The sequence below is a fragment of the Natrix helvetica genome (assembly GCF_964273705.1).
Source record: "Natrix helvetica genome assembly, chromosome: 1".
In the NCBI taxonomy this organism is placed as follows: domain Eukaryota; kingdom Metazoa; phylum Chordata; class Lepidosauria; order Squamata; family Natricidae; genus Natrix; species Natrix helvetica.
In genome coordinates, this window is record NC_138548.1 from 299692707 (window position 1) to 299705796 (window position 13090).

Genomic DNA, 13090 nt, shown 5'->3' on the forward strand with positions numbered 1-13090 from the left:
CAACTGCTATCATAGCTATTAAAATTTGGAGTTCAAGGTGTGTGACTAAAATAAACAGCTTTCACGGTCTATGAGAAACTTTTTAAAGTTACGTTGTTTGACAAATTGAGGTTCCCTATATCTTGCTACTTGTTCAGCAGAGGCGATGCTGCCATTTGTTTTCTACTTCCATACATTGGCTACTTCTTTAAAACAAGAATTCAAAAATTATATCTTAAGTATGAAGTCTCCAGATGTAGTGAATGCAAAAACTGGCACTCAATACATGTTTGTATCATTCAGTAAAGGAATAAAAAAAAATCATCATATTCATGAACAAATTAGAAATATAAAAAATATCTTGCATATAATTGAGCTATACCTGCTCATTTTGAATGGAAACAAAGATGATTGCACTTTTTACACTTATTTATTATGATTATACTTTTTATTGACCAATAAAATTCCAATTATCCATTTTTCTGAAATTTCACCAAGCGTTGCCACAAGCTTTCACATCTAGGATTGTAGTCAAAAGACTGAGAAATCTGAAATTTCAGAATATTGAACGTGTATTTAAATACTTTTTCACTGAACCAAGTAGCTGCTGTTGTAAGATATTCTAACAATTCCATGGTTATGTTAATTGTGAATAGTCAAAGTTGGTCTAAAACATTTGGAGTACATCAAACAATCTAACCTGATCTAGTGAGTATCCATCATTTTAAGAGTATAATTCAACTAACTTTAACTATTTGCTGGGAGAGATTAAAGATGTTTATACAATATTGCATTTTATGTTACATTAAAAATAATAAATTGAGCTATGTTTAGGTAGTTCTTGGCATACAGCATTCATTTAAGGACAGTTCAAAGTTGTAACAATTGGAAAAAGTTACTTACCAGCACTCTTACAATTGTTAGCAGCATCCCCATGGTCACATGATCAAAATTCAGGCACTTGGCCACTGGCATATGTTTACAACTATTGCATCATTCCAGGATCATGTGATCACCATTGGTGGTCTTCCAAGTTGGCTTTCCACAAGCAACATCAATGGGAGGAACTGATTTTGCTTAATAACCACAGGCATTGAACAACTGCAGTGATTTGCTTTACAACCGTGGCAAAAAAGGTTGTAATATCAGACATGGCTCATTTCACAACTACCTTGCTTAGCAATGGAAATTCTAGTCCCAATTGTGGTTGCAAGTCAAGAACCAACTCTATTGGCCAATGTTAATTTTGACAAATTAAGGATTTAGGAAATTGCTATTTTAATACTTTTTTAAAAAAAAAATGTTTTGACAAAATTTTCCTGTCAACAGTATTTAATAGATAGAAATCTGTGATTCTAAAGTCTCTTTTTATAGTATCTCCTATAATACATCAATTACAATCTGAAGTTAACCACAAAAGATATCAATTTATAAGCATTTTTATAATCTCTCTTTTCTCTCTCTCTCTGCATGTTGTCATGCGTTACCTACCTTTCTCTGGTACCTTCTCTTCCTCTTTCTCAGGCAGAGTGACATAAGAAAATATCTGACGCTTCGAAGTGACAATTCTGTCAAAGTTAATCATGTTCATAGTACGCTCATAGTCTAGGGACACTTCCTTTTCCAGGAGGTGCAGCCGTCGTAAAATCCTTAAGCATAATTAAAAAACTAATTAACTGAATGAACAATGACCCCTCAAAATGATATGTCTGTGTCACTCATATACCTCTAGTCCCATATTCATTTGTCCTGTGCTCACTTATGCTTTGCTTCTTCATTAAAAGCATTTGTAGCACATTAATGGAGTTTCATGAGGGGGAGAATGGAATGGCAAACATTTAATAGAAAATGGAGCATAATTATGTTACACTTAAGGCTGTATTAGACAGAAGAGGAAGAATTAGGATCAATATTCTATACATTTCATAATATGTTAAAATTATGAATTGATCACAAATGCTTACATGTTACTGAGACTGGAGAATTAAAAATCCAAGAAACCAACAAATCTAAAGCAAATGCCCTAAATGAAAGGGAGCCATACCACGAGATACTAGAGCAGAGTATCTAGCATTTAGCAAGATAAATGCTAGATGTGCCAGTACTTATCGGGAATAACTCCTGATACTTATCAGAAATAAGTTTCTCCACCTAAAAATGACACTCATCTGGGCCTAATAAAATGGCTGAATGATAAGTCTTATAATGAGCATGGAAATATACACCCCAAGCAATGTCTCAATCTGTGCAACTACTCGTCTGTGACAGCTGGGCCAGAATTGTTATAACTACACATAGGGCAAAGTTAATATAATATTCAAGAAGAAAGGCAAAAGGAAAATAATTCACAGTACTATAATTTAGAAAGGGATAATCCTATACTCAAATACTAAAAAAAAATGTATGAGGGGAAGTGGGATGTTATTGGGGTGGATACCTTCAAACATTTCTGTAGGCATTCCTTTGTATTATTTTCACTCTTATCTAAAATCAGATTTTTCCTAACTTTTTTTTTACTTTACTTTTATTTGTGCTTATAGACCGCCCCCTCTCCCAAAAGGGACTCGGGGCGGTGTACAGTCCATACAAAATACATCACATGAATAGTTAAAAGTTAGATAGTTAAATTATTAAATAGATAGATAAAGATATGGAGGAGGTTAAAAAGAACTGCACAGCTAAGTAAAGTGTCTAAAATATAGTTTTAAAAAAAACCCTAAAAAATATCCCATAAATTAAATTTAAAAACAATTCCCTAAAATACCAGTTAAAGAATATATCTGCCGGGAGGTAGAAGTTATGAATGTGCCAGGCCAGCTAATCGGAACAGGTGAGTCTTCAATTTTTGTCGGAAGGAGCGGAAGTCGGTGGTGGTTCTAATGTCGGGGGGGAGGTCATTCCAGAGGGTTGGGCCCATCACAGAGAAGGCCCTACTCCTTGGTGTCGCCGTTGGCATTGCCTAGTGGACGGCACCAGGAGAAGCCCCTCCCTGTGAGAGCGGATTGGCCGCAGGGATGTGTGTGGCAGGATGCGATCCCGCAAGTAGCTAGGTCCTGTGCCATGGAGCGCTTTGAAGATGGTAATCAAAACCTTGAAATGCACCCGAAAAACCACAGGCAGCCAGTGCAGCTCGCGTAGGAGAGGTGTTACGTGGGAGTACCTAGTACTCCCCATGACAACCCGCGCGGCTGCGTTCTGGACTAGCTGCAGTCTTCGGGCGCGTCCCAAGGGAAGCCCCATGTAGAGAGCATTGCAGTAGTCCAGGCGAGACGTCACCAGTGCGTGAGTGACCGTGCGTAGGGCATCCCGGTCCAGTAGGGGGCGCAATTGGCGCACCAGGCGAACCTAGTGGAACGCCCCCCTAGCCACGGCTGCCACATGATCGTCCATTGACAGCCGGGCATCTAGGAGGACGCCCAAATTGCGCGCCCGTTCCACAGGGGGCAATTGTTCGCCCCCTATGGCCAGCGATGGAGTCAGCTGGCTGAACCGAGGTGCCGGTAGCCACAGCCACTCAGTCTTGGAGGGGTTGAGTTTGAGTCTGTTGTCCCCCATCCAGACCCCGACGGCTTCTAAACACTGGGACATCACTTCGACAGCCTCGTTGGGGTGGTTTGGGGTTGAAATGTACAGCTGGGTATCATCAGCGTACAGATGGTACTCAACCCCAAAACCACGGATGATCTCCCCCAGTGGCTTCACATATGTGTTGAACAGAAGAGGCGAGAGGACCGACCCCTGTGGCACCCCACAAGTGAGTGGCCTCAGGGTCGACCTCTGCCCTCCTGTCAACACACATTGCGTCCGGTCGGAGAGGTAGGAGCCGAACCACCGTAAAACGGTGCCTCCGACTCCCATCCCCTCCAGCCGGCGCAATAAGATACCATGGTCGATGGTATCAAAAGCCGCTGAGAGATCTTACAATTGGGGTATTTTAATGCTGGTTTTTTAACTATCTATATGGTGTAAATTGTTACCTCCTCCGAGTCCGTGTCCGTGTATGCGTATGTATGTTTTGTATGTATGCCTATGTGTTTTTGTATATTCTCTATGTTTTATATGCCCCATTGTACGCCGCCCCGAGTCCTACTTGGAAAGGGAGCGGCTAATAAATTCAAACTTATTATTATTATTATTATCTAATAGGACCAGGATAGAGGAACAACCTCTATCTCTGGCCCTCCAGAGATCATCAACCAACGCGACCAAGGCCGTCTCCGTGCTGTGCCCGGGTCGGAAGCCGGACTGGCGCGGGTCTAAATATTCGGATTCGTCAAGGTGTCACGAAAATTGCTGTGCCACCACATTCTCAACAACCTTCGCTAGAAAGGGAAGGTTGGAGACCGGACGGTAATTAGCTAGCTCCGTCAGGTCAAGTGAAGGCCTCTTGAGTAAGGCCCTCACCACCGCCTCTTTCAAGGCAGTTGGTAAGGATCCCTCGCCCAACGAGGCGTTCACCAGGCCCAGAAGCCAGCCTCGTGTCACCTCCCAGGTTGCCAGTACCAGCCAGGAGGGACACGGGTCCATTGAACATGTGGTGGGTCGCAGCCGTCCACGTAACCTGTCCAAATCCTCGGGGGCAACAGAGTCAAACTCCTCCCAGAATGGTCTCACAAGACTCACTGTTGGCAGCTCGCCTGGTCCACTGAAGGGGACCCATCCGCTTCGGATCTGAGCGACTTTGTCCTGCAGATATTCCCCAAACAATGGATGATTCATAAATACTATTAGTCCTAGGTACTAATTAGATAATTCTTGCCATAATATAGTGAGATGGAATTGACGCATTATACCATGATTCATCTACCTTGTGCATCTTAAATTGTTCAAGTCATAGGATACATAGAATGCAAGTGTCAAGATCGTTTTCACACTTAACCTTACTTTTTATTCATAGATCTCTATTACTTCTATTCAGTTACATAATACACTGATTAGACACATTTGAGCATATAAGCATTTCCCAATAATGTATACTCATCAAGTGTGCCTTAGCATTTCCAAATTTGTGGTTGCTCATGAATCACAAAAAGAAATTATAACAAAAGGAAGAGTCTATGAAAGTCAACTAAATTTCACCTTTTGCCCCCCATGTATTTTAACAATTTTTAATTGTAAAACTGCAAATTTGTACATAAAAATTATTGGTAATACCATGCCATTCCATATTATAGTTGCATCTGCTCACTTTATTCAAATAATTTCTGCTCTTATTTATATTTACTCATTTTCTTTCTTCACATTTTTGTTTGTCACATAGGGCTATATTTCTGGCATGTGCAGAATGAGAAAAGGAGGAGCAAAGAAGGAACAAAAAGGGAGAGAAAAAACCCCACAGGTTCTACTTTTACCCTGCTGGCTGGACCTTTCTTGTCATTGACAAAAGTTAATAATCTGAAGAGCGATAACAAATGTTGACAAAGTATTATGAAACTTACTGGCTTCCTTTCTTTAGATGTGAAGTTTGTATTGCCATTTGTTTCATATTTTGCAAACTTTTCTCTTCAATGCTTTGCAATCCATCTACTGGCATACAGTCCACATAGAGATTATATAACAATAGTGCCTGTGTTTTCTTCCTCAAATTGTGGGCTGAGATCACACGCTGGGAAAAATTACGAGGATCCTCAGCAAGAAAAAGCAAACGGATCCGAGGCACCCAATACTGACAGGGGATCAGTGGGGGTCTCCCTAGGCAGAGATCAGAAAGCAAGACAACAGAAAATGTGAAAGCTTAAATATCCAAAAGTGCCTGTGCATAACCAGACTACTGTCTAGTTAATAGCCTTTTTTTCTGAAAAATAAAATGGATAAGAGAATCAAAATTGAGACTTAGTGGATTACTGAGGAAAAATGTCAACATATCTAATTAAGTGAGACAGCAGAAGCTCTCTGATCAGGTCTCCTACTGCTTTGTTTCTCTTCTTAGTTAAAGTAACAAGACCACACATTTTTAACCCTTTCCTCCTGTTCTACTTTCCTCATTTAAATTGTCCCCAGCAGTCTTATTTGCCCTAGGAATGAAAAGCAGCAGGAGTCCAATAGTACCATACATAAAGGAACTAATGGCCTTCACAGAGGCAAACAGTGACATTTTTGTCTTTTCTCTATATCCCCCGTATGTCTTCTTATTACACAAGCTACCAATGGACTTTATTCCTCTCTTTGAGATGGGGAAAAAGTATACTGATCGGAAAACTGCTATTCCCATGGCAGTCCTCTTCCTGCTCTTCTAAAATGAGGCCAGCAGGAGTTGCTGTAAGAAACTGGGGCCCAGAGGTGCCTGGTTACAGTGGAGCCGTCTTGCCTTCCCATGTCACAGCCATCTCTGGCCATGAGCACTGTGATCCCAACCATCTCCAGGACTACAATCGCCACCTAGACCCTGCCCACCCTCTGTTCCCCTGCCCTTCCTTTCAGAAAGCAAGTTTAGTAGCAAATAGGAAAATAGTTGTGTCTCCAAAGCCTCCTGTTCATGGCAGGGTTCAGATAGACAGGAACCTACCTCTCTAGCAAGCTGTCTTGAAGGTTCTCTGGGACAAGGATGACAAAGAGACTGGGGGAGATGTCACCTACAGCAAAATGCACTTAATGTTTGTGGGGAGAAAGTTGTGTATACAGAGATAAATAAGGAATACAAGAAAAAAGAAAGAAATTTGGCTGCCATGCAAGTTTACATTGTGTCAGCTAATGTCAGCTAATTCTGTCAGGGGCACCAAGACCTTAGCCAGTTGGGAAAGGGGACAATTTGGAGTGGCATAGCTTCCCCAGGTTTCTGCTCTATGCAACAGCACAGGTTATATCTATAGGTGAGGGCTTCTTCTGTTTGTCAATCCCTAGTTTTCTGCCAGATCAAGCTTAGTGGCTGACTAGCACAGAAATGAAGGCTGTGTTGTGAGGACATGCCTAACAAATAATAAACAGTTTTTATTTGATTTATACCCGGCCTTTTATTTTTATTTTTATATTTTTATTTTTAAGCTCAAGGCAGCCTGCATGATGTTCCTCCTAATATCTCTACAACAATCACATTTGGTGGGCCAAGAATGTGATTGGCCCAAATTACACAATGAGTTTCTATGGCTAAGGAAGAACAAGAACCTAGGTTCTCAGGCCAATATCTTAGCCATTATAGCACACTGGCTCATATCAGTACCAGGACAACAAGGACATGTGCATAACCTGTATGTCAGAGCACAAATTTGATTATATGTCTATGGAGATTCTCAGTCATCCAGGTCATGGTTATCCCAAAAATGGCTTTTCAAGAGGCAACTGGACTTTGTGTTTTTCCTTTGAAGACATTTCACTTCTCATCCAAGATGCTTCTGGGCTGAAGAAGCTTCTTGGGTGAGAAGCGAAACGACTTCAAAGAAAAAACACAAAGTCTAGTTGCTTCTTGAAAAATTACCTTTGGGAAATGTGATTATATATTTATTATCTCTTCCTGTGACTGTAGGTGATGTGATCAGGGATTGATGACATCGTCATCTCTTCAACCTCTTTCAAAGGTCTCTGCAATTGTTATAGAAAGCCAACTGATGACCAAATATGCAGGCAGTAGTATGCATAAGAGTGGAAGGAGAAAGCCATTTCAGGATGTTCAGCTGTTCCCTATAAAAGGGATCAGAAATTACACTACAACATAGGGCTTTTATGTATTAGATATAGCTAACAGGTACAGAAATTGTCCTTTCTTCCTGCATTCCAGTGATAACTAAATTGAAACCCACCTTCAGCTGTCATTCCTCCATTGATTATACATTTCCCATTGAGGTCTCGAACAAGGCCCATTTTGTTTGTCTTATGTACCAAGTAGAGTTTTGATTCTTCATCATAATCCAAGACTCCAACATTTATCCACTTATAGATCAGTGTGTGGCTTTTTGGATCTCCTTAGGTATTAATGACAAACACAGTTTTACAATTTCACAATTGCCCTAATTAGACTAGTGGAATTACAAAAAGTACATTTCACACAGCTTCAATTATCACCCCTTCTGTTCTTGATCCCAGACTTTCTCAATACTTTAATAGATTTAGGAAGAAGTTGGCTTTGCACAAGACCCTGAATGTATGTTTTTTCCAGTGGGCATGGGGACTCGGCAGTTTAAAAAAACTGATACTTTAATGGTATGTGGGAATCATTTTGGGAAACAGGGTAAAGAGATATAGCCAAGAGACCAGACAGATAAAAGGCAGCTGAGCTGGCAGTAGAAATGTAGACAGGGAAGGAAGAGAGATGTACTTTCAAATTTGCAAGATTCTGTTAATGTAGCATTAAAGTAGAATTAGTTTATCTGGTCCTCTTTCCTGTCTGATCAACCTTGTAAGGCTGACAAGTTCAGTGGTTATACTGATTGTTTTAATCAATTTGCTGTGAATTTTATGTATTTTGTTATGGCATTTTATAAGCTTTTATATTATTTTTTTCCTGCTTCTAAATTAGTTTTTTTCCCTTTTTAATTGTTGTTTTAATTGTTTATAAATTACCCAGTATGTGTGTATGTGTGTATATAGATAAACAGATATAGATATTTAGATAAAAGAATGTTTCTAAATGAAGAATTTTTCTTTCAAAATTGCTGAAGGCCTGTCTTGACAATTCAATGCTTTGTGAAAAAATAACTCACAAAAAATCTTACGTTGTGCACTTAGGACAAAGACATAAAAATCAGAGACTACTTCTCATAACTTGCACAAAAGGTAATGGAGTACCAAGCTTCATAGGGAGGTACAACAAAACATGTGATGCATTGGCTTAGACCCACTGATATCCAAGCTCAAAATGTTGAGCACCACTGACTCAGTTTCCATGAAAATAAGCTGAAATCAGATATTTATGACAAGTTATATATTTTTTAAAAATTGTAAATATAAGATTTTCTCTTGCCTCAGTCTATATATTCACTGAGACTGCAATCTGATTTTTTGAGGAGAGGATGCTTTTATTTAAAGTACCATGAGCAATGAAAAATTCCCACTAGTGGAATTGTCTCTTTGAAGTGGATCAGTTACTTCCACCAATGTTCTTTATTTTCCAGTCAAAAACCTACTTTTCCACCCTTTTACTAATATTATAGGTAACAGCTTTAATTTATAACAGTTTGCATATTGCTCTGTGAAATTATTTTTTTATTTTTTTATGCTAATTCCAAGCTTTAGTTTATGAAGTTATATTTAATGTTCTTATACTATGGCTTACTACTTTGTTACTTAACTACTCTAGAAATATTAAAGCCATGGAATATAAATCAGGTAAATAAATAGATTTATTTAAACCAAATAAACATATTTTCCTCCCAATTAATTTTTAAAATATAAAACTTGGAGGGGATAAAAGCTATCTCATTATAATTTTGTCTTTTAATCATTGTTATAACTCAATTCTATATCATCTGAACTTTACCATGTCCAAGTATGTCATCAGTAGGTAGGAGTGCTTTTCCTGGGATTGGTTTCCGATCTGAAAATTCAGGCTCTACCCCCAATAATAGCCACTCTTCTGGGGTCCGGCAATCATATTCTTCATCATCAAAAATCTAAATAAATAAGAAACTATACTCATGGAGAAAACCTATGTGGCTGCTAAAAGTTGACACTGACTTGATGGCACATAATCATATTCCAGAAATTGCATATTAATATTTCACTCAAAAACAACCTGGGCTGTGTGAAATGTCCTGTTAACTCTGGAATGCAGTCACTATTCTGAGGTGGTTTTTTTTATACATTACATTTTGTAGGACCAGAGTCCCAATCATCAAACTTTTCCCCCATGAAAGATATACACCTACTATTAAACACTGTGGTTATTTCTATTTCCATTCCCCCCTCAAATCAAAGTCTTAATTTGTAAACAAATCTCTCCAATTCTAGACATAGTGGACAGCAGCACTTCCAAATAATAATTGGGTATTTATAAATACAGCAGAAAAGCTGATGGAAAATCATAAAGTAACAAACACTTTGACAAATATTTATTATAGGCTTGGGAACCCACACAGTGGAACACAAATACCAATAATTCCCTCATGTTACCTGTAATGGTAGATAGATGGGGAAAAGAGGGTCTTTGTTTTGTTCAATTGTTGGTAAATGAGCAAGGTCTTGGTGTCTTGGCATCAGCTCATTAGAATTTATTCCTGCATTTTCTAAAAGTTTTGTGATATCTAAGCTGAGATATAATCGTCTTTTCCTAAATGACAAGAAGAAGAAATGGTTTATATTTAAACAAGTCCTTTATTATCTAATGATATTGCTACTAAAGATGCAATCAACTTATATTTTGGATACCGCTAAAGATTTTCTAACTGATTTTCTAACATGCCTACACTATTATCTTGAAGAATATCCCAAATTAATGTACATTCATCAGCAGATTATTGTTTCTTCAAAGAATCTATGTAAGAATATACAAAGAGCTATGCTAGATTAGACCACCTTGTCCAAATGCTTTTCTCAGTAGCCAGATAGAAACATAAGGAAAGCTCATAAATAAGACATGAAAGAAATATATTTTCATTGTTTTCTGAAAGCAAGTTCCCTGAGACTGGGAAAAGTTCCAATAATGGAACTAGAATATAGCTATTGTGATAAGTGGTCAGGGACAGCCTTAATTCTCCATCACACTTTGGTGTTATGGGAAAGATAATACATTTGATAGTGATAACCCAATTTTATATACCTAAATCCACCCAATCCAATCCTACAAGAACGGTGGGAAAACGTGATCCACCAGGTTTTCCCTATTTAGAATATACCCCAATCGCTTTCTTGAAATCCTGTTTCTGTTAAAAAATGAAGAGTGGGCAAAGGGAGATTGAGCCTCAAGGTTCCTACAGTCTTGTAAGGTTAGTGAAAGCTGCTCCATTAGAGGCCAATGTCTTTTTGCTGATACTCATTTGTTTCCATGGTAATAAAAGGGACTGTGACTTAAATATCCCATGTCTGCAATCGCTTTCCTGCTCTGCTGAACAGCAGCAAAGAAAGAGCCGATTTGACTGGCAAATCAACTACAGAGGTTGGCAAAGTGTAATGCTGTTTCTGCTTTGCCAGACTAGTCAATTTTCTGTGTATGTGTGTGTATGAGAGAGAGGTGTGGGTGAGAGAGGGAGAGAGAGACAGAGATCCCATCCCTTCTTTCCTTTAGCTACACCCACCATTGCATCATTGATGTGCACTCCTTGGAGGGTTGATCACCAGATATTGTGGTTGCACAAATTGAAAAGGCTGAATAATGACACTCTTTCCCTCAATGGTATATTTACTACTACCCATACTCATCCTCTTCTTACCTGAAAACTTTCACTATAGGAATCTAGTACATAGGAGGCGAAACTAACAGCACAGGCAACCTTTTCAGGATCCACAGCCGAAAACTATCACATATAACCTCACTAAACAAGGCCTCCTCCTCTCAGTTGCACCCTCTTGACTGGCATTCAATTCTAAGCATGAATTATTTTATCCTCTACATGCTTTATACAGTCCCTTCAATTTCTCAACAGATGATTTTCCAGCTCCATTCTCCTTTGTGTGTGTGCAAGTGTGTGTGTGTGGGGGGGGGAGACTCACTTTAAATAATTGAGCTAAGAAGTATGCGTGTTTCACTGTTCTTAGCACCACAGTATATGCTTGAACATGAGCTCTTATCCACGTTTGGTTGCATTCATTTAATGCTAGCATTGCTTTAAGTGTCTCTTAAGCTGTTTCATCTCCTGGTGCTCCTCAGAAAACCAAGGAATTCCCTTGAAATTATTATCACTCAGGAGCAGTTATATCAACCTTTGCAAGCGACCCCTTATTTCAGAGATCAGCCAGGCACACAGCAAAATTGCCCACTAAGGCTTCAGGAAACTCTGCAAAAGCTCTTTGGTAATCTATAGGATCTATTAAGCGCCTGAGGCGAATACAATGGGCTTTCTTCCCCCCAAGTTTGTAATAACAGTAATTGTATTTTATGATTGCTTTTATTGTATGCTGTCCAAAGTCATTGTAGAGCTGGGTGATCTTAAACATTTCCAAAATAAATAAAATAAAATAAACTCCAGAGAATGATTGACTGAACTCAGGATGAAAATACCTCTCAATTGCAATCTTTCGAGGGCATTGTCCTGGACGCACTTCAAATGGAATTTGAACCTTGGGTTTATATGCTTGCAGTGGAAAATCTGACTCTTTGATAATTTGTGTAGTTGGTCCAATTTTCTGATTATCCAAGATAAGTCCAATATTTTCTGGTGTATCAAATGTTGAGACTGACAAAAAACAAAATTCACACAAAAAAAACCCCACAGATTAAATGTTTCTTGATTTAATTATGCACTCGTTTATGCTGAGGTGGTGAAAACATATGAATAAAAACTGAGAAACTGCTTTATCCAGTATCAATATTACTTAAATTTTCTTTAGCTCGTAAAAGTGAATGGGGTGCATAGGTTTAGGATGATGTAAGCAAAATTTCCAACGCAACCAAAAGGTTCCCTGGATAACCTCAGCGGGCCAGTCATTCTCATCCTAATTTAGATCCTAACACTCTTTTTGATCCTAAATTTGTTGTGATAAGATCCATAAAATGATGTGCCTAAGCAATCAGAAGGAAAAAAATCCAATAGAATATAGAATAAGAATATAGAAAGAATATAGAAAGCAGTTGACATACCATTAGTGTTCCTCAAATTCCTTATAGCTAAATATATATTTTCCTTAAATAATCTTTAAGGTCCATTTTTATCACAACACATGAAAAGATTTCATCCAGTTCCTATGTGTTTAATCTAATTACAATGGTTCTGGTAGTAGATAATCACACTGGTCAAACCTCATAATTTGGAGAAATTGTCACCCACAGCTAATGTCTAGTATTCATTAATCCCTTACATCAGAAAACACTGCCAAGTTTTGATCTCATTAGCATCTTCTCCATGGGTTAGCCAGACAGCGGTAGGTTTGGCTTGGGCATGGAAACAATTTGTGGAAAAGAAGCATGTTTTGTGGTGACCAGGACAATGCCAATGAGATTGTATAGAAAACCTTGCTTTTTCAGCTGCTCTCAGTCTCCAACTCTTTTCTAGAAGAATTGAGTAACTGGAGCTATAGAGCCACCCAT

The 13090-nt window shown here is 38.7% G+C and overlaps 1 protein-coding gene across 1 annotated transcript in view; it reads right to left on the reverse strand.

Moving 5' to 3' along the window:
* Positions 1-13090, reverse strand: part of DNAH1 (dynein axonemal heavy chain 1) — a 201851-nt gene that overhangs the window by 158086 nt on the left and 30675 nt on the right. Inside the window, exons 4-9 of the mRNA XM_081935349.1 lie at positions 12065-12239; positions 10021-10177; positions 9389-9521; positions 7713-7874; positions 5418-5670; positions 1471-1628 (exon numbers count right to left, since the gene is read on the reverse strand). Coding sequence (XP_081791475.1) covers positions 1471-1628; positions 5418-5670; positions 7713-7874; positions 9389-9521; positions 10021-10177; positions 12065-12239 — 1038 coding nt within the window. The remainder of the gene's footprint in view (positions 1-1470; positions 1629-5417; positions 5671-7712; positions 7875-9388; positions 9522-10020; positions 10178-12064; positions 12240-13090) is intronic.